Genomic DNA, 26,746 nt, shown 5'->3' with positions numbered 1-26,746 from the left:
GGAAATATTTTATTTCTTAGGGGTCCTTTATTTTTGTTGTCCTCTTTGAGGGATATATCTACCAGTGAGAGTTCTGGGTTAAAGGGTATGGACATTTTAATCACTCTCTTAGTATATAATTCCAAATTGTTCTTCGGAATGATTAAACCACTTCAGATTTCTACAACCAGTGCATTAATTTGCCCCTCTAGCCACAACTATTCTGTTGTTGACTATTCCCATCTTTTACAATTCATTAGCTGTGAGATGATATCTTAAAGTTGTTTTGATTTGCATTTCTCTTATTAGTGATTTGGAGTAGTGTTTCATATGGCCATGAAAACATAAACTACCTATTCAAAAGTCAGTATGTTTGTTGAGAATGTGTTCCTTGGGGAAACTTCTCATCACTTTCCACATTCCACTGTTCCCTTACTTGACCTCCCTCCAGCTCTTTTCTCCCTTGGGCAGGCTAAACACAGGTGGGAGGGAAATGCCTAGCGTCTAGCTGCTGCCTGCCATGTGCACCCTGGTTGGTACTCTGTGGGCTGAGCTGTGAGTTAGAGATGTGATCAATCAGTGTGTCCTGTTGACTGTGTGGAGAGAAGATCAAGGGCACCTTTTGCTTTTTATCAAGTTGTTAATAAGGGGGATGGGGACCAGTCCATTCTAGCTAGGGAATTATAAATTGTGTCGATTGAAGCTGCATAAATGTTCAGTGTTGGTGGCTGGGAGTGAACTGCAGAGTCCCCACTACTCCTGGGAGAGAAAAAAAAAAACAACAGTGGATTGCTAGTCTGTTCCATAGTATAGTGTTGAGGTCAATTACCTTCCTACTATTTACCGTCTTACCGGTTATGTAAGAAGAGGAGAGTCAACTCCTTCCCGAGCCCATCAACTCATGTAAATTAGATGCCTGCTTGTATATTACTACGGAAAGCAAAAAAGCAGATGCAGTCCCTTCTTTTTCTGAGGCAGTTGGTGTTAAGTGACTTGCCCAGGGTCAATACAGCTAATAAATATCTGAGGACAGATTTGAACTCAGGTCCTCCCAACTCCATGGCCTGTTTTCTATCCACTGCAAAACCTAACCATTCTCCTCTTTAGGTTTTTTTTCCCTAGTTCATGATTTAGTATTAAATTTAGGCTAGAGTTAGGGAGTGGGTTGCACATTAAAAACTGTAAATTTTAAGTGTTGCATGGAGAGAGTACTCCTTCCCTACTCAACCAGTTAAAGCTTCTGATAAACCACCTGAAAGAGATTCTTTAAGAGACATCCTTCAATGGATCTTTGTTGTTCTAGGCTCTTTATACAGCAACAAATCTATAATGTCTTTTATATTTAGTGAAGGATGTTGTCCAGAGGAGACTCTGAATTTTCTTCTAGGCATCTGGTCTTTAGCACCCTGAGGGACAAAACCTTTTTACCCATCCACCTTGGCTTAGCAGGAGGCTTCTGACCAAGTATGAAAAGGGTATAGGATAATAGATTTAGAACCGGAGGAGACCTTAGCAATAATCTTCACCAATGCCCTTGTTTTATAGCTGAGGAAAGAGAGACCCAGACAGGTTAAAAGACTTAACCACAGTCACCTAACTATGCAGTGGCAAGGCATGAAACCTGCTATTTCTGTTACAAGTTTCTAATCCTAAACAGCTACTTGCTGAAAGACATTAGACTGTCAGCTCTTTGAGGGCAAGGACCGTCTTTTGCCTCTCTTTGTATCTCAGGTTCTTAGCACAGTGCCTGGCACATAACTGGGACTTGAATAAATACATGCTTGTTGACTTGAGGGGAGGAGTCTGATTTGGGACTCCATTCTTGGGACAGGTTCTCTTTAGGATAATCATGTACACCTTGGAGCCTGCTAAGCATTCATAGGCTTGTAGATTTAGAACTGGAAGGGACCTCAGAGATCATCTACCCCCTTATTTTACAGATGAAGAAACTGAGGCCAGGAAAGTTAAATGACTTGCCCAAGGTAACAGAGGTAGCATGTTTTCCATTGTACTTTATTGATGTCTTGTTACCCAGATCTCATCTAGGACTTTTTCTCAGAACATGAATCCTATTTGCTGAGGTAGGGGAGGGAGTGACAGCCCTCCTAAGCCCAATGAGAGAGTGAAGAAGATACAATTGGATAATCATTGCTGATAATTCCTTCGTCTTCTTCCACCCCCCAGACCTACCTGAGATCAGTGTAAGCCACATCAACCTGACTGTACGAGAAGGTGAGAATGCTGTCATTACCTGTAATGGCTCTGGCTCTCCTCTGCCTGATGTGGACTGGACTGTCACAGGCCTGCAGTCCATCAATACCCACCAGGTAGGCTTTTGGGAGGAAAAAGGAAGATGTGAGCACAGGTTAGCTGCCGTCGGCTACCCAGGCTTGGAAGTGAGCTTCTCTTTGCTCCATGGTGCCAGGGGTTTAAAAAAGGAGTAATAGCTGAATGGTTAAAGGGAGGAATAGACATTGGACTTGGGACTTGTCTTTTTTAGGATAATTAAGTGCACCAAATGTAATGTACAAGAATATGGACAGCTAAAGCTCTCCTACCTCGCTCTCCCTTAGGTTTTGTTGGAGTTAGGAGGGGAAAGGAAAGGAATTGGGGAGAGGGGTGGTAAAAAGAACTTTGGCTAAAGGTGACTTGACTATTATTTCTCCATTGGGGTTTTCAGACAAACCTTAACTGGACCAATGTTCATGCCATCAACCTGACCCTGGTCAATGTCACCAGTGAAGACAATGGCTTCACCTTGACCTGCATTGCTGAAAATGTGGTGGGCATGAGTAATGCTAGTGTGGCACTCACCGTTTACTGTGAGTATGGGCATGTGGCATCTCTGTGAGAGAACCTAGGGCTCAGAAGAGCCTATGGGAGGGGAAACAAGGGGCATCAATAGAGTTGGATTAGAGATGGAGGCCTACTGCTTAGAAACTGTAAAAAGGCCAGGGAAATAATATACTTTTGACATGTGATTTTTCTGAGTCTGGGCAAGGGGGAGATAGTCCCTAATTCTTGTAGAGGTGTGTCTATGGTGTGTAGACACCTTTTGTAGAGGTGTGGCAAGGCCTCTTCTGAGATGATCTTGTAAGCATACTTAGTTTTAGATCTCCAGACAAGCTTCTAAAAGGTACACAGATGGAGATACCCTGATGAGAGGTATCTTGGGAGTTTGCTGAACCAAAGCTCTTTTTCACTTATTTGCCGGTGGAACTATCATTCCTCCAGACAATCTTTTGAAAAAGGAAGTAGGCAAAATCTGTGATGAGAAGTCCCAGTTCCTCCAAGGTTCCAGGATGTGAAAGTTTAAATATCCCAGCAATTTTGATGTTCTTCCCTTTGGCAGATCCTCCACGTGTGATGAGCCTAGAAGAACCTGAACTGCGGCTAGAGCACTGCATCGAGTTTGTGGTCCGAGGGAACCCACCCCCCACCCTGCACTGGCTGCACAATGGGCAGCCACTGAGGGAATCTAAGATCATTCGGGTGGAGTACTACCAGGAGGGTGAGGTCTCTGAAGGCTGCCTCCTCTTCAATAAGCCCACCCATTATAACAATGGCAACTACACCCTTATAGCCAAAAACCACTTGGGCACAGCCAATCAGACCATCAAGGGTCACTTCCTCAAGGAGCCCTTTCCAGGTGAGGGGAATGCAGGTTTTTTCCCACCCTGGGGTAGACTCAATCTCCCCAAGAGTATCCAGTTATGTTTAGTGGTTTGTGGTGGGGAAGAGAAAACAACTGTACTTCTGTATTACCATTGTGCATTGATTTGGTATGAATTCAACTTATAACCATCGAGCTGAGTCAGTACAATCTGGATACAGGTCTTACTTTTAAGAGGCTACCATTCCAAGAGCATAACCAGCACACATACTTGCACAGTTACATATTCAAGGGTATAACCCTCCATCCCACTCAACCAGACACATATGTAGATATTTTATAATGGAAAATACCTTAGACATCATCTGGACTAACTTCCTCATCTTACAGAGGAAGAAACAGATCCATACTGGGGCAGTGACTTGTCCAAGGCCACACAGCCAGGTAGTGGCAGACCTGGAATTAGAATTCGGATCTTTGACTCCTAGACCAATCTTTTCCCCCCCTACTACCTCACACTGCCCTATGGCCAGGGTTGGGAGGAGGTAGGAGAGTGTATGGAAGAGGATTAAGGAAATAAGTCAGTGATAGAGTCAAGGAAGAGTAGATAGTAGGCTAAGGGCAATGACTATAGCAATTTAAGGAGTTTCAATTAGATTATGACTTTGGGAAGTTGATAGTCTTTCACTTACTCTGTGCACAACCTGGGCTGGATCACCCCCCCCCCCCCCAAGTATCTTCTGTTAATTGGAGAATTTCAAGATCAGAAAGAAGGAAAGCCTAGTAAAGGTAACAGGCAATAAATTAGGTTACTTAAGAGCATTATATAATCTCTTGTTCCATAGAGTGATAATTTAGGAATCAGGCATCCCACTCTTGGATAATTTAGGTATTTGCTTATAGGAGATAGACTAGAGCAGCAGTTTTCAAAGTATGGTCTAGAGATCCTAGGGAGTCCATAGTTCCTTTCAACAGGTCCATGAGGTCAAAACTGTTTTTCATAATAATAGTAAGATGTTTGAATTTCCTATATGGTAAGTATTGATGGATATAACCCACATACATACAAGTCCTTTGGGAGTCTTTAATAAGTTTTAAGTGCGTAAAAGTTTCTTGAGACCAAAAAGTTTGAGAATTGTTAGACTAGATGACCCCTTGAGGTTTCTTCTAAGGGAAGAGAAATGGAAAGAGTAATTTAGGATGAGAAAGACATCAGGAGCTAAATCTGTGTATTATTTGCTTGTTGTGAAAGGGGACTTTGCAGTCCACAAATAACTGAAAAGTGTCAACTTCAAGATGCCTTATTTAACTTAGTGCAAGAGGCCTATAATAAGGAGTACTGGGAGCAAAGGAAGGAAAGGGGAAAAATGAAGCTGAGTGTTGAGAAAACTTCTTGCCAGTGAGACCCTGGAGATTAGAGAACAATCTTTCCCAAGGGAATGATAGAGACTCCAATGCTTCAGATACTGAAAACTAGGCACAGATGGAACTCAAGGGACCTTCCAGGCCCAGCCCTGAGGAAGATCTAGTGGGTTAAATTCAAGAGATATTTTTGTTTGACTCATTCTTCCCTTGTTTTCTGGGAGGTGGAAATAGTGGTGGCCTTTGCTTTGGGTACAAAAAATTCTCAAACTCAGAAATGGTTGGGGTGTATATATGACTTAGTGCATGATTAGCTCAATAGATTCTTAAGGCTAGAAGGGATGTTTAGAGGTCATTTGCTATATTCTACCATGTGCATGGAGGAACACATATAAATTTGCCTAGAAAAATATAAATTAAAAAAAAGACTCCTGAGAAGTAAACTTTGTATTCTCTTTCTGAAACAAATAAACAAAACCTTTGGGGACTTGGAGTCAGTCAACTTGGGTGCAAATTCTACCGCTGGACACTTGATAAATATGTGACCATGGCAAAGTCACTGGACCTCTCTTTCTTTATCTGTAAAATGGGCATAATTGTACCTGTAGTACCTACATCACAGGGCTGTTATGAAAACCAAATAAGATGATGTCTGCAATGTCCTTCATACATCTTAAAATCTGTATAAATGCCAACAATACTAAAAACAACAGTAACAATGATGATGATGATGGTGGTGATGATGGCGATGATGATTGGGCTAGGCAGTGAATTGTCAACATCTTTAAAGGGACCAATTTTGTTGTCTAAGAATGGGGAGCAGTGAAGTTAAGCTGAACTTCCCTTTCATATACCATGGCGGGGAAGTGGACACGCAAAAACCAGAAACAATGGAGTGGTGTCTGGTATCCAGAAAACTTAGCTTGCTTCCTTCCTTCCTTCCTGTGGGAGTGAAGCAGCATTTTGTATTCTCCAGACAGGCAGGAACCTGCCCTTTTATAAAACTCAATGGGCCTTTTTGACAAAGACTCTGGGTATGTTTTGATATTTTATTCAGTTATCAGAATTCATCAAAATAACTTGTAGGATATGCTGGTGATGATGGTAATGTGGGTAGTGGTGTGTGTGTCTGGTATATGTGTGTAGGTAGCAGGGAAGGTGGGGATGTCCTTGGGGAGACCTAGAAGACCTTTACCATGAATTATACTGACTCATTTGCCCCCACACTGGGAACATTTCCAGCTATAATTTGTTAGGCCCATTGCATGAAATTTTAGTGACTTTTTAATAATTCATTTCAATTTAATTCAGTTCTACAAACATTTATTAAATACTTACTATGGACAAGGCATTGTGCTAAGCAGCAGGGATACAAAGATCTATATTAAATATATGAATGTGTATGTATATATGTGTATAATGATAACTGTATGAATGTGTAAATATGCATATATATGTCTACATATGTATGTAGAAAGTATGACATATGTTGATACATATGTGCACACATTTCTTGCTGTCAGCTCTTATAGGCTTTTATAATATAATAGTGGGTAAATGATATACATTAGTAACTGACACAAGTAGGTGTATAAATACAAAATATAAACACAAAAGAAAAGATCTAAGGGAAGTTAGATGAAAAATTTGAGGAGGGGGAAAATTTTCACTGGGGAAAGAAAAGGGTCAGGGAAGGTTTCTTGGAGGATGTGGTGACTCCCTTGAAAGCAGGGAGGGATTTCAACAGGCAGAGAAGTTGGGTAGGGGGTATTTATCCATTCTAGACATTGGGGGACAGTGTCAGAAAAGGTGGAAATGGGAGAGAATAAGATGAGTATGGAGTTTGATTGGCACATAGAGTTAGATGAAGAGGAATAATTTGAAATAAGTTTGAATGGTTAATTGAAGTCAGGTTAGGGAAGACCTTGAATGCCAGGGAAAATTGTTATAGTTTATTAAAATAGATCATGGGCAACTACAGAAGGTGTTTTGAGTAGAAGACTGTTATTGTCTTAGGAAGATTATTTAGACAATAGTATGAAGAAAGGGTAGGAGAAGAGACATATCTGAGGCAGGAAGATGAGTTAAGAGGCTATTACAGTAATCCTGGTGAGAGGTAATGAAGACCTAATTAGGGTGAAGTACTATGGAAATAGACAGAAGGGTACAGATTTAAGAGATATCTTCAAGGTTTGACTGATGAGGTTTGGGCAATTGGATTAGGTAAGAGATTAGAGTAAAAGATGATTCAGGATGATGGTGACATTAAAAGAAATAGTGATGGTAAGGGGTCTTGGGGAACTGGGGTAGCTAAAGGGTGTTTAGTTCACTTTGGGCCATGTTAGAATTAAATACATGATGAAAAAGTGGTGACAGGGATCAGCTGGGAAAGTCATATGAAAATGACAAGGGATGAATGTATACACAAAGGTGAATTGTTCAAGGGATGGAGCTAGAGAGGAATAATAAGACCTATTCTTACAATCAGCCTCCCTGTCTCCCCAACCTAGGAAGCAAGGTGACTGTATGAATACATGATATATTCTTTCTTCCTATGAAGGGTGTGGAGATGTATGTGTGCTTTCCCCTTCCCAGGTCATTCTTCCAGGGATGGAATGATATTCCAGTAAGATGCTGCTGCATCTCAGAGATATGCCTGTAAATGGGAGAATCAGCAGAATTTCTCCAATTGCACAGAAAGGTTCAAACAGATTACCTTTAGCTCAGGCCATCTAAACCCTGCTGACAAAGAATCCATCCTCTTTTTAAAGATCCTCTGATAGGGGAGACATGAGGCCAATGTATAGCATTGTCAGTATTTCCAAGAATGGGGTGGATCAGATCCTGGGGTCCCAGAAGGAAGCATTCCAACCTGATATAGATACCATAGCAAGCACAAGTTTATTATCAGGAACCTGATACTTCAGGATTCAGTGCCCCCATTCAGATTTGCGGTTGTGGTAGAGATCGTCCCATTCCCTAGCCTCATATATACTCTTACACTCACAATATATTATTCCATTGGTAGTTGCTTTTCAACTAAACAAATCCTATTCCCCCTTTGTCTCTGTTAAGAAAACATCTTGAGACATCTTATTTTGGAAATGACCCCCTGGGGTAAACTGTCTGAAGGTTTATCCTTGGTTGGAGGTTTTGCTTCCTTTTCATACATCATGAGTCAGAAATAGAGCAAGAATGGCACAGGTTAATAATTAAAAGAATAGAATAAAAAGCTGTGTGGAGATGTGTTTATTAAAAGGGATTTGGGGAGAAGCATGAATTCTCCCCCTGAATGACTATTCTGAGCCCCAAGGAAGTCTGAAAGTACAAATGAGGAAAGAAAGTAGTCAAAGGGGAAATTTAAGGGGCATTCTAAAAATGGGTTCTGCCAAAAAGGATGTTATCAGAGAAGTAGCGGGCACATTAGAAATGAACTCCAGCTTTGATACAGAGAGTGGTCTTCTATCCAGAATGGTCATTTTTAAAAGTATGATGCTGTATCTGTTTAGGATCCTCTGGGCCTGGAGAGGCTGTCAGAAAAGATCAGAGTCTGAGAAAGAGGGGGAAGCTGTAAGGAATAAAGATTAGAGGGAATAGTCTGGAGAAAAAAAGCCGAGGAAGACGGATGACTACCCACAGGTGGAAGGAGGAAGATTAGGGCTTAAAGATGTTCTCAAGTTAGGGAAACAGTAGGTGAAGCATATAGGAAACGGGAATGTTGCTAGGCCGAGTTTGGAAATGTCAGACGTCAAAGGGAAATCTTCACAGAAAATGCTTAGTCCTGCAATCCAGTGACACTGGCCTCTTTTCTGTTCCTTGAACAAGACAGTCTGTCTCCTGGCTGGGTATTTCACTGGCTGTTACCTATGCCTAGAATGCCCTCTCCTCCTGATCTCTGCCTCTGCTTGTCTGGCTTCCTTGAAGTCCCAAATAAACTTTCACCTGCTCAGGAAGCCTTTCCCAAGTCCTCCTTAACTTGAGTACCTTCCCTTTATTGATTTATGATTGATTTATCCTACATACAGCTTGTTTGTGCACAGTTGTTTGTATGCCTTCTTTATCATTAGAATACAAATTCCTTGAGAGCAGGGCTTGGTTTTTTTTTTTTCCTTTCTTTGTATCCCCAGCACCTAGCATAGTGCCTGGCCCATAGTAAGTACTTGATAAATATTTTCTGACTGATTTTGATTGTGCACTTGGTCATTTGGTGACTTTGCTTTGAAGCCTTATGACTGAATCTGTCAGGAGAATGAGCAGTAGAAAAAGACTTGAATTGGTCTGATCTGGATTGCAAGCTAAGGCTCCGTCCGGTACCATCTCCCTTGACTATGCCAGCTGCCTCCCACTGGAGGGCATAGTATGGGATCAGAGGTACTGCTGCCAGTACAGTGTAGGGAACTGGGAAGGGGGTGGCCATTTGAGCAGCATCACCATCAGAGAGAGAGTTGGATGCTAGCTGTTGTTAAATGAAGCTCGCATGTGTGAGATGCATGTGTTAGGGAACAAAGAAGCATAAAAGCTCATTTATTTTCCTCTACAACCCAGGTTTTGACTCTTTTTGGGGGGAGGAGCTAGGAAAGAGGAAGAATATCCTGTTGCCCTTGCTTTTGAGCCTGTCTTGGCTATGATCAGGGATGTCTGAACAAAGTCTTTGGCTCTGTTCTTCTTTTTATGGGCCCCACTTGCTCCCCCTGTTGGGGGCCTTCCCAGGGAGTATTGGGCCTGTGCCACAGAAAGATGTGAGCTATATTCTGATTCAGGTGATGATCTGACAAGGATGTTTCCCTTTCTACCCCCCAATTCTTTTCCCAGTCCATTCTTCCATTCCGATTTAGGTGTGAGGACTGATTAAAAGCAAGTTACTATTTTTCCCCGTCCATCAATAGTGTGAAACCCCAAATCCACCCATGGGTTCTGTGCTGTGAATGTGGCACCTTGTTTCAGTGTCCACGTGAATGTTGGATGGATAAACGTTTCCAGACAGCAGTGAAGGATTTAAGCATTCATAGGCTGATTGGCAGATTACAGGGTTCACAGACTCGGTTAAAACATTTGGCTGACGTGAGAATATTCTCTAATAAATGAGAACCTTATGAGAAACATGCAAATCAGCATGAACCCGTGAGTTGATCTGGCAACTCTATTCTTTCAGGCTGTCAGGGCATGACCGTTAAAAAAAAATTGGTCAGGCATTTTGTCACCTGGAATATGGAGGCAGTAGGAATGTCAGAACAGGCATTCAGATGAGGCTTAACAGCCTAAGAAAACAGTGAATTGATACTGACTACTGTTACCTCAGAAGCACCTGGGGTAAGCCTCCCCAATGAAAACATCACTTCCCATTGAGGTCATTTAGAAGACTGTTTACTGGCTAGAACCTGAAGGAGCTGGCAAGGTGGCGAAACTGGATCAAGGGCCTGTGGTTTTCATTCATGCCCCCATTAAATGTATCATGAGTACATGGTAAAAAGGCCATTTCAGGGTGTCACCTTCCCAAGCTTCCCCCTTAAGGAAAAAGGTATATCTTTGTGACTTGTCAATGGAGAGAGTCTCTTGATATTAACAGGAAAATAGAGGAGAAGTCATCTCTTCTGGGAGATGAAGGGAAGTACATCGTGGAAGACCAGAGATAATCAATACAACCAGTGTATGAAGTCTATTCTGGGGTTAGAGCACCACAAAATTACACATTTTATTTGCCTTCTAATACAAATGCTTGGATTTTCATTCTTCAAGCACAAGTGGCACTTTCAGAATATAATGGAAAGAGCATGCTTCTCTCCCTGATACTCTACATCCTACCCTTACATCTCTCCCTCCACCATCACTATTCTCCCTGGGATCCAAAGAAATAACTGTGGAGTGTCACAAGAAGTTCCACCTCCTTTCGCCACAGTGAAAACAGCATGACCTCCAGGTATGGAGACAGTGATGCCTCCTCCAATCAGAGGGATTATCTTCAGTCTCTCCCCCAACACTGTGGACATCACACTAAAGTGATGACATGGGATAGCTGGCCTGTAGCTGGGAAGTTGCTAAAGCAACGTGACATCAGGGTGAGGGGGAAAGGTGATGACTGACAGAAATGACTGTCTTACTCCTTTCTGTTTTTTATTAAATGTGTTAATTATCTCTTTGTCCTTTTTGCAGAGAGTACGGATAACTTTGTCTCAAGTAAGTCTCCTTTGCCTCTTGCTTTGTAATTGTACATGTTCTCAATCCTTTTTTTAGTTCCTTCAAATTCAGAGAGCCTTCCTACCTCCTCCACCAACAGTTGAGAGAATGTGAGATATCTGTGGCAGAGAGAATTGGAGGATAGTGTCTAGACTTCTGGGGCAATTTCTCCCAGGCTCCTTTTCACCTAGGGAAGTCTGTTTAGAGAGTTTGAGGAGTTTTCAGTTCCCTGGTGTAGAAGTGAATCTTGCTAGGCCTCATTTTTGTCAGATTGGGTTTGGGTTTATATTGAATGCCCCAGATGTTAGTTCCTATAGGAAGTATGATACCCAAGTTTTTAGATGTTCCATTTTTCTATTTTAACTTATGTAGAGATGAAGGGAAAGCACAGATGGATTTCAATGGGCATTTTTTTTTGTGGGGTGGGTCAATATTCAAATAAGTGAGATCACAGGTCCATTTGAGAGATGACAAATGGTTTATTTCCCATGTGACTGTGGCTTATTAGATTTTTTGGGGAAACCATGGAAGTTTGAGTGTACAGATAATTTAAGAGCAAGGATTAAACTGCTTTTAAGTTAATTAGGGGCTTGCAAATAATGTTTTGTATTTTTCTGAAGGAAGTCTACCACCCTTGTCATTTCTTTCTTCTGACAGAATTATGGGAATTTGTCTCACTTGTTTTGTGGAGGTCCTCCCTCCACATCCAAGTTGCCTTAATCTAGATGCAAATGTCATCTGTGTTTCTTATTCCTTCTCAGTCTCTGGAGACTGGTACCCCCACAGAATGTTCCTCTAGAGACGTCCAAGGTGGGGAAGCTCTTCTCCAAGACGATGCTATAAGCCTTAGAACAAACTAATTCTTGTCTTCAGCATTACTGGTTAATGGTGAATGAGGCATTTCCATGGGTGTCTCTTTCACATATAATGCGATGAGTTGTCATAGTGCACCAGCCTCAATGGGGAATGATTGAGATAGTGGTTTCTATTTTAGGCTAGGAATCGATAACCTCTTTAGACCCAAATTGCCACCACTTAGATCAAGTAACCTTCATGGCACAAACGTGTTATAGAGAAGAAAGGGAATGTGAGAACAAAGGAGGAAGAAGATAGAAGTGTCTGTTGGTAGCCTGCTGTCAACAATTGCCTCAGGAGTCAGTGGAAGTAGTGCTTTGAGTTGTATGCTTTTGTCCAGTCTGTGGGAAGCTTCCCCTTGTTTTTCATTCGGGACTACATCTAGTTATTTAGGCTTAATTTCTAAGTCCTTCTACCGCCCCCCCCCCCCTTCATAAAGCATTGTGTTATTCCAGTGGTTCATAGATTATAGCATCTAAGTTTTCCTTTTCCCTTTGAGGAATTGGGTGATGGGATAGATAATAGGAATATTATTTTAAAGACAGTATAGCAGTGGCCACATATGCTCTTGAGCTATTTATTGTATTTAGTCAGGAAATATAAAAGGGATTTATGTTCTAGAGCCACTTCCTCAGAACCTAGGGAGATATTAGGATACAAAGGTTCAGATTGGAGTGAATGTCTTTTTGCAGGGATTGATGGCATATTCTTTGGGGCAGGGGATAGAATTGTGACTTAGGTGCCAAAAAGTTTCCCAATGCTTGCTAATGTGTGGTCTGTTGACTAACTGCCCTCCTGCTCTGTTCTTTTGGTTCCAGTCTATGAAGTGAGCCCCACACCTCCTATCACCGTGACCCACAAACCAGAGGAGGACACTTTTGGGGTGAGTCATATCCTGGTCAAGAAGAGTTAACTTCTCCAAAGGGGCCTGACTAGGCTTGGTTCAGGGATTCTCTGATTCTCTTCACAGAGAGAGAAGGAAGCCAGAGACTGGTATTTCATTAGGGAGTAAGACTGGATATTTAAGGCTGAGTTCTATGCCTCTAGAGGTAGACTGTCTTTAAAAAAATTTGTTGTTGTCTTTTGTTTTTATATCACCTTCATTTATATATAGATATAAACATATCTATATCTATATTAATATCTGTATCTCCTCCCTTATCCATCAAGCCAACCCTTATAACAAAGAAAAAAAGCAGTTTATCAAAACTAACCAACACATTAATTGAGTCCAACAGGATATGCATGGTTTCACATAGGTAGTCCCTAAAAGAGGTGGACTTTCTACACAGAATTTTTGACAAGGTGGTTGACTGCTTCTCTGAACCCTGGGATGACCCTTTGCTCTCTGTAGTATTTAGGAATCAAAGTTTTTTGAATAAAAAAGCAAAGGGAAATTCATTTATGACTGGTGGTTGAGTCAGGTTCCAAATACCATTCACCAAGGATGGGAACAACTCAGAGAATGGAGTCCTGGAACCAGGAGTTCTTCTTCCTACCAATTTATTGTGGTAAGTTTCTTGGGAGTCTTCAGTGTCTTGTTAATCGGTTTCCTACTGGATTTTATGCAGCAGGCACACAGCGTCGTGTACTGGGAAGAGCTTCTGATGTAAACCTCTCATTTGGGCAGAGAGCAGTTATGCAGCGTGCTCTGTGGGACTCTGGTGGTACACCCTGACCCTGAGGCCTGTGTTTTATTCCTCCAGGTATCCATAGCTGTGGGACTTGCAGCTTTTGCCTGTGTCCTTTTGGTGGTTCTCTTTATCATGATCAACAAGTATGGCCGGCGGTCCAAGTTTGGAATGAAAGGTATGGTGGGATTTCCATTTATTAGCATGGGTGCTTTTGGGGGAGCTGAATCTTTTGACTGTAGGATGCTGTTGTAATCTTCTTTGATTCCTGAAAGGATTCTCTCCCAATCATCCAGTGGCTGGTAATGCTTCCTAATTAACTTTGCTGAGAGCTGCCTGCTCTATGGTTATGATCAGTAATTGCTCAGCTTGGGGAACAGGGGCAGGGATCTTGCCCACTGGTGCCCAAATGTGGCGTCTCTGTTTTTTTTGGAACTGATCTACAGAACTTGTTAACTGTATTGGTGGGAGCTGTGCTAGTTTAGGAAGAAAGTTGGGGATGTGGTGATGGGGGCAAGAGAAGGGACCATTTGGGTCCTATGGTTACTGGTGGAAAGGTTGAATTCTTACTCCTACAAACTGTAGACCAGAAATTGTTTTACTATTCTCTGGACCCCTCCTTGGGGATCTGAAGAAAAAGTGGAGCTGCATTGGCCAGGCAGGATGTGAGCTGACTGATTCTACTATGAAATAGTTGACCCATGGTGGTGTCTCAGCACGTAGCTCCACACAGGGTCCCAGGGCCTATGCCAAGATCAACAGGCTTTCTAAGTCCACTGGCCAGGTTCCATGACATGGAGTGCTTAGCTCCAGCACCGGGTGGTGGTGGCTTCTGGCCAAGGTTGGTGTAACGGGTCTAGCATGAGAGGGGTTAACATGGTGAATTAGTGTCCATCCATGAAGGCCCAATTGGGGGCAGGGATAGGCTTATCCAAATGAGATATGGGAGGTTGTGGTACCAATATTAAACCTGGAACCTTTTCAAGACTCGCTCTGAACTCAGAATTCCTTTCCATTTCTGGTGTTGGACTGGGGTAAATGAAAGGTATGTCTTGATATTTTCTACCTTCTGTAGAAGATTTATTTTAGGTGGTAAGCCTGGTATCAGGTTGATGTTTTTCGAGTAAGATTATGAGGAATGAGAAAAATTAGACACACTTACAAAGTGGTATCACCTTTAGCAAATAGTATTAAGGAATGGAGAAAAGAATGGAGAAATGAAAGGGAAAACTTGAAGTTCTTGGAAACTCATTGGTTATGTGTCTTCCCTGTCCTTCTGGCTTTGAGGAATTTGGGAGCATCGCATCCAAATGAGCTGTGTTTCTTTAATATTAGATGTATTGGCTAAAAAATGTAAGCGGGAAAAAATTGACTAGACTAAAATAAGGAGTAGAAGACTGTCACTGGACCAGAAGACATGAATAAGATTGATTTGCTTTTGTAAACCAATGTGGAATAAGCATGTTTGAACAACTGGAACTCTCCAGGTGCCAGATGTGCTAAGTTTCATATGTCCAGGAGTGTGGTAGAGTTATTCTTGAGTCTTTTAAGGTGGCTGCGAATGGTTTCCTTTTAAATAGCTATATCTAGGATAATCATGCTTAAGTGATCTTCCCTAATTAAGACAATTTTTCCTCAACTGCCCTTCCCACCACTTTCAGAACTACTATCCCCTTCCCCCTCTCTGATAAGAGAGAGAGAATTGGGAGCTGCCTCTCATTCCCAAAATGAAGCACCACCAGCTGAGACCTTGCCACTTGCTTGGCAATGCTCTGAGAGCAGATTTTTCCTGTTAATTGTCATAATGCTCCTGGAACAGCATGTCCCCATGTCGGATGAATTACCCTGTGTGCTGGGTTGGCTCCACTCAGCCGCACTCTGTGAACCCTTTTCTCCTCCATCCTTCTGGATCCCCACTCTCAGGCTTAGATCTTATTAAGGTTTGGGATAGGATGTTGATCCAGGTTAGTAATAAATAAGGAATTTCTTTGGGCTTAAGGCCAGATGCCACCATGAATCTGGTAAAGAGTCTGAGGCAAGGTGGAAAGGCATTGTATCTTGAACTGATGACATCTGATAACAAGTCCTATTGAGGGACCCTTCCTCATGTAGAATTCTCTGATCATTATCAGCTTAAGTTGTGGCTAGATATGAAAGTATCCCTGAGATGATATTGAGGCTTTATGCTCAGCTGCAACAGGAGGAAACTCCTCTTAGTGACTAAATCAAAGGTAAGAGGGGAGGTACCTTTAGCCTCTCCTAGCTAATGGATGGAAATGGAAATTAAAGTCTTTTGTGCTATTCTTATGGAAAAGATGGAGAGCTATGTACTTGGCAGCAGTACAATTAGGTGGGTTGAATTGACTGAACTGAATAAAAAGATCCAAATGGTAATTGTTAATGTTTCCATGTCACTTTAGATGGAGGTCTTCTGTGGAATGCCCTAGGTATCAGTGCTTGGTCCTGTGCTGTTTAACTTTTTTCTTAATAGCTTTATTAAATGTTTATTGTGGCATGGTTATCAGATTTGCAGATAATCCACAACAACACACATTTAAACCACAAAAAATCCTTGGCAGTCTAGCATGTTGGGTTGAACTGAATAGAATGAAAGGTAATAGAAATAAATACAGTCTTGCACTTGCACAAAACATCAACTTTAGAAGTCCAAGTTGGAGGAAATGTGGCTAGATAGCAATTAGTCTGGAAAAAAAAAGACTGGAGGCTTTAGGGGACTTTAGTAAGATCAGTATAAGTCAAGAGTGTGATATAGCTGCCTAGAGAATTACTGTAATCTTAGGCCCAATTGAGAGAGGCATAATGTCCAGAAATAGGAACAAAATAGCCCTTCTATACTCTGCTGTAATCAGGTCTGGACGAATATGCTGAGCTCTAGGTGCTAAAGTTTAGGAAGGACAATGAAATGATGGAGTGTCCAGAAGAACACTCAGGATAATGAAAGACCTTAAGATCATTCTTTCTGGGAACCAGTTAAAAGAATTGTTGATGTTGACCTTGAAGAGATGATCCTTATGACAGTGGGGAGAAGACTGTATGGACATGATAGCTGTCTTCAAGTATTTGAAGGGAAGTCATGTGAAGCAGGGTTGAGATCTGTTCTTGGCCCCAGGGAAGAACTGGGATTGGTAAAAGCTACAGCCTTGACATGAGGGGGAAATTTTCTAACAGAGCTGTCCAAAAGGAAGCAATTGGTTTCTTTCTTATTGAAAAGAAGGCCTTTAAACAAAAGCAGGGTGACCATTTTTCAGGTATATTATTGAGAATAATTTGGACAAGACAATCACTGAGGCTCCTCCCAACTCTGAAAATCAGTGAAAAACATGATTTCCAGCCATTTCAGGCTTATATGAGAAATCATCCTATCACACCAACCCTGATACTAACTCCTACCATCAGGCTAGAAAAAAGGTATTTCATTATTTTTTTAAACCAGAACAAAAAAGTCACCTGAGGTGTCAACTATGATTTTTTTGGTCTGTGTTGACCAAGATGTTTCATACTTCTTTCATTCCAGGGAGTTATTTGAGATCTTTTCAGGATTTTATTTACTACTCTTTTTTGCTCATGTGTCATCGGTACAAACTTGACCAATCAAACTCTCCTTTTTAATACAACCAGCAGAGAAATCAGTCATCCCATGTGAGTGGGAAAAAGGAATATAGTATGAATTCACCTAGAATTCTGGGGAAGGGGAATAATAGGAGAGAGTAGAATCAAAGAGAAGTGAATCAGAGAAAAGATAATTTCAAAGATCCTAGGTTATTCATCAGAATCTAATGAGATAGTATATGAATGAAGGAAATCCTTCTACTGTACAGTTCACTTTCTTCTGGACAAGAGCATTCTTTAATTAAACAAACATTTACTAAGTGTCTACTGTATGTAGAGCATTGTATCTCAGGTGATGTTTCTGCTCAGTTTTGAAGCAAAATCATTCTGTATGAAGTGAATGTGGTCAGCACTTCATTGTAGCTATCACCAAAAGCGCCAGTGTTTCTGATACTTTATTGATGGGAGTTTTGGATTGGAGAGAGGTGTCAGAATGAGATCAAGGCTCATGTTTGATCCTTCTTGTGCATGCCTTATGGCATAGCTAGAAAGGCCTATCTGGACCAATTCCCTCATTTTATAGATGAAGGAACTAAGGCCTAGAGTGACAAAGTGACATCATTCTGTCATAGTTCATTGTCAAAGGGTGGTTAGGTGAGCTAGGTTCTAATACAAGCCCTTCTATAAATTGGAAGGAGCTTAAGAAAGAAAATTTATGTCACATAGCCTCATTGTACCTCAGTTTCTCCATTTGTAAAATGGAAAACATGCCAACCTTCTGTATTCTGTATTTCCCTGAGTGGTTAAGAGAAAATTAAATGCAGGGTGGCTAGGTGGCACAGTGAATAGAGCATTGGCCCTCGAGTCAGGAGGAACTGAGTTCAAATTCGGCCTCAGACATTTAACACTTACTAGCCATGTGACCTTGGGCAAGTCACTTAACCCCAACTGCCCTGCCCTCTCCCCTCCAGAAAAAAAATTAAATAATCAATATTAAAGTGCTTGGACAGTGAGATACAACTATTAGAGGTAATTTTAAGGAGAGAGAGACACCCCACTGTTCAACAACAGGGTATATTATACTGCATCCTTTCACTGTGATCATCAGAGATGATACTATGACAAAATGAAGTCCCAAATCAGAGAACCTGTGAGATTTTATCCTTTATATTTGAGATTACTTCTTCTCTTTCATAGGAACAATCCTGGCCTCAGCCTCTTTTTTGTTTATACTTGTACTCCTGTGTCTTGGCTTTACATGGAGAACCTACCAGAAGTCTGGGCAATGGCGTATTAATCTGAATGGATGTCTGCCTGCCATCCTACTTAGATTATTTTCATCTTGTACAGTAAACTCCTGGAGTTTGCATGACTGGTTTTGCCCACTGTTACAGGAATAATAGGTTCTTGCAAAGAAGTAGGTTTTCTAAGTGAATTCTTTGCAAAGTTAGTAAATGAACACACTTGCATTTGATTTCATTATAGAGTATCAGTTACCTAGTTATAGGAGTGGAACACCAGGGACTTAACCTAGTGTGGCTTATTGATTGTAGATGTGATGCTAAATTGTAAACTTCTCAGTAAAGTAGGGGAGATAGATTGGAAGGGAGGGAGAGATAAGGGTTGAGGGGTGTGGCCTGAGGAGAGATGTTTTTCTGTACTGGGGTCTGCAGGAAGGGAACTTAGAGTTGGCAGGTTCCTAGGTCTAATTAAACCATAACAAAAATGATGGTCAAGGACTTGAGTGATGTGGCAACTAGAATTCAAATGAGTGAAGCTTTGAATGAAAAAGTAGAAAATGGACATCTGTTTACTGGTCAGATAACTTTTTAGCACTATGCTTATGAGAGGCAGTGTGTTGTGGTATGGGAGCTAGAGAGAGTCATATTTGAAAACAAGATGAAATGGATTCAATTTTTGTCTTTTATACACATTAGCTGTATGATTCTGGGCAAATCCCTTAACCAAGTGCTCTGGGTCCCTGATACCAAATTCAGATAGAAATGAATCTCTGCAGGCTGCAGATTGACTTAGAAAACCACAAATGAACATTATCTATATTGTATTGGGTTATTTACTTTGTTAAACATTTCTCAATTAATTTTAATTGAGTTCTGATTGCATCCGGGAGTTTGACATTTCTTCAGGCAATTCTCTAATACTATAAATTGCAGAAGATTGCCAATCTGCATTGTTACAAGGAGTTTTCTCACTGGCATCACAGATCTAGTCTCTGTCCCTGTGATATTTTATGTTTTGGAGGAAATTTGTAAACTTCACTCTTCATACATAATCAGATAGAAAATCCTTCCTAAGCTCTGTATGACTTCATTTAAAAAAATTTATCTTATTCTGAACTTAAGAAATAAATTATGGAAATGCTTATTTTAGGGAAGGAGATTGGATATCCTAAAAAGATAAGATTATCTGAGAACTGGAGGATTAAAATGGAGTTAGCCTCAGTGAAGACTAGGATATTTGAGAAAATTAGGGATTGTAAGGGAGATTTTTATCCTAGAGCAAGTCAGATTGTTTGATCCCAGAACTAGTAGAATTCTAGAAATAAAGCCCCTGGTCTAGATTAGGTACCATGATCTTGAGGATCCTAGGGAAACCTTTGGAGTTAATAGACTACTAAGCAACATCTCACAATGGACTTGTCATCACAATTCCTAAGAAATATACTTTATTGATTTTTTTTCCTACTCAGTCCAAGAAATATACCTTCCTTGGTCTTGACATAAGAGTCTAACCATAGGGAAAGGGATCATAGGAAGACAGATTTAGAGTTGAAAGGGATCTGAGAGGTCATATAGTTCAAACAGACTAGGAAATTAAGCCCAGAGAGGTGAGGATCCTTGCCCAAGATTACACCATGGATAATTTAAAGAGATAGGATTTGAATCCATATCCTTTGCCTTTGACTCAAAATACAAAGTGCTGTTTCCACTGGCTCACTTTTGGGACACTAGCTCTGGTGTCAAGATAGTGTCTGCTGGTGCCTAGTTGGCATAGTGAATAGAGTGCTGGCCCTGGAGTCAGGAGGACCTGAGTTCAAATGCGACCTTACTTAACACCAAAATTAGCCGTGTGACCTTGGGCAAGTCACTTAACCCTAATTGTCCTACCTTCTCCCCTCCAAAAAGCAAAAAAACAAAAACAAAAACGAGATAGTGTTTGCTTACTTCTTTCTGAAGGTAGAAACAAAGATGGTGGTGCAGAAAGAGAGCAGAGGCCTTAGGAAGAGATAGAGCAGGAGAATCAGGAGGGCTGGAATGGAAGCAAGTATATAAAATGCAGCTCCATGTTTCCAGTAATGTTTTAAGTGCCCCATCACTATCAATTCGTTTGCTTTTTATTCTAATGGCCTGAGCTGTACTGATGCCTCTGATGTACATGTGGATGTCAAAAGTACTTGTAGAGCTGTTCTATTGTAATTTAGCATTAGTTAATAGGTACTTAAAGCAAAGTGGTTGCCTATTTGATTATGATTGGGCATTATTAACATTTTTCCCCCTGTAAATAGATGGTAACTGTTTTTCAGTAGATTTGAGAATAATGCCAGAGACCTAATTTCAAGGGGCTTGACTCCTGGCAAAGGATCTGGGTCTTCGCTCATGGTGAACATAGTTACTGTCCTTTTGGTGAACCAGTTTGTGTTATATGATTTATCTTGGGAGTGAGGCATAGACCTGCCTTCTATACTGATTCTGTTTTGGTACACTCAGAGGAAGGTTTCTATCAGCAGGATGGGATATTAGAGCCCTTCATAAGAAATGACAATTGTTCACTACATGGATGTTTACCCAGGGCTGTCCTAAAAGTGTAGGCAAAACCATAAAACCATAGGAGCAATGGAGTTGGTAGAGAAGGTGGAGAAAGAAGATAGCACTAGGAAGGACTTAAAATACATATATACACACATATGCATATATGTACATATATGCAATGTGTATACATACAAATGAATATATGTGTATATGTATATACACAAGTACATATAGTTATTCCCTAATTGATAAACGGTCAAAGAATATGAACAGGTAGTTTTCAGATGAAGAAATCAAAGCTATATAGAGTTGTATAAAACACCCTAAATCATTATTGATTAGAGAAATAAATATTAAAACAACTTGAGATATCATCTCACACTTATCAGATTGACTAAAATGATAGGAAGGAAAATGACAAATGTTGGAGGGGATGTGGAAAAATTGAGACACTACTACATTGTTGGTAGAATTGTGAACTGATCCAACCATTTTGGAGAACAATCTGAAATTATGCCCAAAGTGTTATGAAACTGTGCATACCCTTTGGCCCAGCAATGCCACTATTAGATTTGTTTCCCAAGGTGATCAGGGAAAAAGGAAAAAAAAACCCTATGTATTCTAAAATATTTATAGTGGCATTTTTTTTTGTCATGTCAAAGAACTGGAAATTGAGGTGTTACCCATTAATGGAGGAATGGCTAAACAAGTTGACATATATGATTGTGATGGAATGCTGCTGTGTTATAAGAAATGACAAGAAGGTTGATTTTAGGGGAAAACATGGAAAGACTTGCATGAAATAATGAGGAGTGAGAGGAGCAGAATCAAGAGAGCATTGTACACAGTAACAGTTGCAATATTGTTTGAAGAGTACCTCTGAATGACTGCACTATTCTGAGTATTATAAATATTCAAATCAACTACAAAGGACCTAGGAAGATGCTATCCACCCCCAGAGAAAGAACTGATAAATAGAAGTATGCATAGTATGGCTTTACATACCCATATGTATCTATATATCTACACATACTTTCTGTGTCAAATGGTGGCCTTCTCTAGTATGTGGTGGGAAGAAGACATTTGGAACTTAAAATGCAACAAAAATAAAATTGAAAATTAGAACATATGCACATAATATACCCATGTTTATATATACATGTATGTACATAGATAGATAGATCATAAGAAGGAGGCAGAATGATACTGTGGAAAGAAGAATCCCTGCTGGGACACTTGTTACCAGATGACTTTGGGCAAGTCATTTAACCTCTCTAGGACTCGGTTTCCTTCTCTGATTCTAAGGTTCCTTCCCACCTGTAACTCTATGTCCCTGTAATCTGTAAGTTCTTTCAGCCCTTAATAGAAAGCATTTTAAAATTCCCTAAACCTTGGGTGAGATGCAACCCTGATTTTTTTGGAAATCAGCCCACATGATTGTAACACTCTTTGAAAGAGGAAGAAAAGATTTGTGATTCAAGTGAAGCAACGAATTGGGAAATTATTTACCCAAGGTCATAGTGAAATGAAAACTGAATCTGGAAAGGGTACTTAGGCTTCCTTTCTGTCTTCCTTTCTCTTTCTAGCTCTGCTCCCTCCCTCAGTTGGAGGGGGAATTAGCATCCCTGAGCACCCCCTGTTGCTGTGTCAGCAGGGAACTTGGCATGGAGATAACAAGGAAGAATGATATTAACCTTAATAGCCTTTAAACTCAAGTTGGCAGTAGTTTCTGACTTGTTCTCCAAGACCCTGCCTTGTATGATATAGTGAAAAGAACACTGGAACAAGAGTCAAAAAGGCCTGGGTTTGAATGTGGACTCTGCCACTTGCTACCAGTGAGGTTGTGGACAGATTACTTTGCTTTTCTGTACCTTAGGTTCCACGGCTGTAAAATGATGAGCCTGGATGAGACATCTCTTGCATCTCTAAGCTCCTGTGAATTTATAGTTTATAGTTCTCTGCCCCTCCCATGTTCTTTACACATGTCCTCATATCCTTTCCCCCATCACTCCTAGGTCCCCTAAGTCCTTTCTCAATCCCTAGACTCTGTCTCAGGACTTTAAACCCCAAAGAATAGCCCCAGCTGCTGGCTTATTGCACATTTAGGATGAAAATGGTTGTGGTGGATCTTTAGTTAGAACATGAGCTAATTGAAGCTAAGAGACTTCTATCTTTTCTCTCTCTGTTTTGGACTTTATTTATTGAGAGTCTCTCGGTACAGATTAAATTTCTCTGCTCAGCAACTACGTGTATGTCCTAGAATGGGGAGCCACTGAGCTTTGGGTAAAGAACTCAAACAGCTTGTATTTTTCTGGCACTGCTGAATGTCCCTGTCCTTTGAAAGGTCTAGCAGTAATTGGGATAGATGCTTCTATACCACTTCTGACCACAATGGAATCAAATGACTGAGAGCTGGAAGGGACCTTAGGCATCATTTACCCTAACCCTCTCATTTATTTTTCGTTTATCAGGCATTTATTTTTATTTCTTGCTTCTACCTCCATCCCTCCCTTACAAAAGAAATAAAAAACAAAATCCTCGTAACAAATATGCATAGTCAAGCAAAACAAATTCCTATACTGACCAAGTCCCAAAATGAATGCTTCCTTTTGCATATTTAGCTGATCACTTCTCTGTCAGGGGATAGGAAGCAATCTTTATCTCCAGTGCTCTGGAAACGTGGTTAATCACTGTGTTGATCACTGCAGTGATTTGATTTAAGTCCTCCAAAATTGTTTGTTTTCTTGCAATGTTATTGTTAAAATAGAGATTATTCTTCTGGTTCTGCTCATTTCACTCTCTACCTGTTCATATTAGTCTTCCCAGATTTCTTTCATCATTTCATAAAGCACAGCAGTATTCCATTATATTCATTTACCACAATTTGTTCATCCATTCCCCATTTGATCAACAATACCTTCGTTTCCAGTTCTTTGCCACTACAAGAAAAGCTGCTTTAAATATTTTTGGACATATGGGAATGTTCCCTATTCCTTTGATCTCTTGGGCTACCCTCTCATTTTTATAAGAAGAGAGACCCATACAAGTCAAGTGACCTATGTCTAAGTTTACATGGGTAGTAAGTAGTAGAGCTGGGATTTTAACCCAGACCTCTGATTCCAAGGACCATGTATTTAGATATGCAGAAGATACCTTAGAGACCACCAAGTCCAGTTTTCCGGATGAGAAACTAAGGTACAGAGAAGTGAAATGACTTGCCTAGGGTCACCAAGTTAATAAATGTTTGAGGTAGGATTTGAACCCTGGTCTTCCTAACTCCAAGTCAGGTAGGCACCCTGCTTTTCCAATACTTGCTCTGCCACATTCAACTGAATTTGATCATTCATTTATTAGGCACTCATCGTTTGTAAGGAGTTATGTAAAACGCTATAGATAACAAAGACAAAAATGAAGCAGTCCCTGCTCTCAGAGAGCTTACTGAGCAGAAGAGATTTAATAGGTACAAATATAAATAATAATGCAGTAAATTCACTGACCAGGAAGGGGAAAGCACTAATATCTGGGGAAATCAGGGGAGGCTTTGTGAAAAACGTGGTACCTGACACGAGCCTTAAAGAAAGCTAAGGATTTTACATAGGATCAAAGGACTGTATGTAGATCTAAAGGGTTCTCAGAGGCTGTCTCCTCCACCCCCACCCCCCCATCCCATTTTCTGGTTAAGAAAACTGAGACTCTGGCAAGTTCAGTGTCATCATACTTCCCTGCTGCTGTGTCCTCAGAGGCTTTCTTGTGACCCTGCTCCAGCCTTGGCAACCAAATGTGCATGGCAATACCTAGAAATGGGGTTTAATCCAAAATGTTTTATTTCTACCCCTACCTACTAGCTTGTTAATCTTGGCAGAGCCTTGCTTCCTGCACAACTGAGCCAAGGACAGATAGAATTATTCATTATTCGAGGCAATTCGATTTCCTATTTTATTGACTAATTTAATGTTGGCAGCAAAGCACAGTCTGTTCTAATCCAGAACCATTTGAGATGTGTAACATAGGGTTAAATAATTTCTGTAGTTCACTAGTCAACAGGAATAGACCAGCCTGAGAGCTCTCCTAGTGTTATTTTTTCCAGGATTCTTTGGAGGGTAAATCCCAGTAAATGTTCCTGTCAGAGTTCTTCTTTCTGGTCCTCTTGCTTAGTCCTATCTGGATTTTAAAAATTCTTTTATGACTCTCACTATGGCATGTGCCAGGAGCCTTCACTTGTTCCCAAAGGAGTAACTGACCATGCCATTGACTTTGGCTAATGAGAAGCTGCTGCAGTCTACATTACACATTGACTTAAAAAAAATGCAACTTATTCTCCTGTGAACACGGCAGCAGGCTTTAACATACACAAAGAAATGCCCTTGAAACCACAATCAGCCAAGGAACTCAAATAAGAAGCAACAGCTAATACAAGCGTGTGTGTGTGTGTTTTATATAGATGAGGGAACACATTGAAAACAATGGGTAACCCAACCACGACAAATCTCCAGTCCCAACACTTTTTCACCTTATTGCCTTCTATGATGAACCATTTATAATGTGAGATAAACTTGTCATAGCTGTGGAGAAGAGACCAGGAGAGATGCTACCATGAGCCATAGCCACAGGTCAATGACACTCAGCTGGGCACCCTTGGGAGTTATGACTCATACCCTGGGTACCAAACTGCAGAGGCAAAGATCAACAGGAGTGACTAATGGGAGAGATGGGGGATAGTTTGTCATCAACTTTTTGTGTTCAGTGGGTTGATGTTTTTTTCTTAAAAACAAGCAGCTCAGATTTGTAGTCATACTTGGAGTCAGGAACTGTTGAGTCATAACTCTCCCTCAGACATTTCCTAGCTATATGACCCTGGATAAGTCATTTAAGGTTTTTCAACCTCAGTTTCCTCATCTATAAAACTGGGATAACAATAGAGCCTAACCCTAACAAGTAAGTTGTATCAAATGCGATAACGTGTATATGTAGCGTTTTGTAAATCTTAAAGCCCTATGTAAATGCTTGCTCTTATTTTATTATTTCTCTCTTTCCCTGGTACAGTCAGATTTGAAAATTAACTTAGTCCTACTCATTTGTTCTCCTGTTCTCCCTTCTCTCCTATACTATAGAATATTATTTGTAAGTAAATACCTTCCTAGCTTTAGATACAACTGGAGTTACCCCATGGGTGATGGAATTTTTCTCCTTAAAGGCTCTTCCTACAAAGGAACAAAAGTCACTGTGGTTCTGGTCTTAGTTTCTCTGACTTCTCCTAGAGTAAAAGTAGGGAATTTAAATTCTATACCCATGACTCTTCTTTAGGGAGGATATGGAATTAGTGAAAAAAGTAAGATTAAACATTCAATCAAGGCAGATTTTTGGAACTCAGACTGTGTGTGAGATTTTTCTTTTTCAGTTTAAACCCATGATTTCCTCAGGGTGTGGGGAGCTGGTCCATGAGGAAATTCACTGTACTAGTACACACCTATAACTGTTCTTCAACTTAGACTCTTAGAGGTTTGCCTACATTCAATGAGAGATTAAAGAATTTACCCAGAGTCACACAGCTAGTATATGTCAAAGGTGGAACTTGAACCCTGTTCTTCTTTACTTTGAAGCTGGCTCTCTATCTACTACACTAAACCACCTTTTGTGGGAAATATACAATTATAATCCCTACCCTGAATGGTTTACACTCTAGTGGACAAAATAGGACAAGCATGAAAAATAACTCCAAAAACAGTATATATTATTTGCCATAGGAGAGAAATAAATTTCCATGGTAGGTCAGAAAAAGGAGCAATTGGGGT

The 26,746-nt window shown here is 40.6% G+C and overlaps 1 protein-coding gene across 6 annotated transcripts in view; it reads left to right on the top strand.

The window, feature by feature from the left end:
* Positions 1–26,746, top strand: part of NTRK3 (neurotrophic receptor tyrosine kinase 3) — a 462,765-nt gene that overhangs the window by 161,270 nt on the left and 274,749 nt on the right. For 3 of the 6 annotated variants that reach the window (XM_069098547.1, XM_069098545.1, XM_069098549.1), the window contains exons 6-11: positions 2,164–2,306; positions 2,660–2,801; positions 3,332–3,628; positions 11,105–11,128; positions 12,802–12,866; positions 13,690–13,792. In XM_069098547.1, coding sequence (XP_068954648.1) covers positions 2,164–2,306; positions 2,660–2,801; positions 3,332–3,628; positions 11,105–11,128; positions 12,802–12,866; positions 13,690–13,792 — 774 coding nt within the window. The remainder of the gene's footprint in view (positions 1–2,163; positions 2,307–2,659; positions 2,802–3,331; positions 3,629–11,104; positions 11,129–12,801; positions 12,867–13,689; positions 13,793–26,746) is intronic. The other 3 variants (XM_069098548.1, XM_069098546.1, XM_069098550.1) reach the window with 1 other exon arrangement.

The sequence above is a fragment of the Petaurus breviceps genome, unplaced genomic scaffold (genome assembly GCF_028583685.1).
Source record: "Petaurus breviceps papuanus isolate PSGF00001 unplaced genomic scaffold, PetGlider_PUasm1.0 37, whole genome shotgun sequence".
NCBI classification, from domain to species: Eukaryota; Metazoa; Chordata; class Mammalia; order Diprotodontia; family Petauridae; genus Petaurus; species Petaurus breviceps.
The sequence above is the reverse complement of the archived record's forward strand: the minus strand, read 5'-3'. Positions and strand labels throughout refer to the sequence as shown.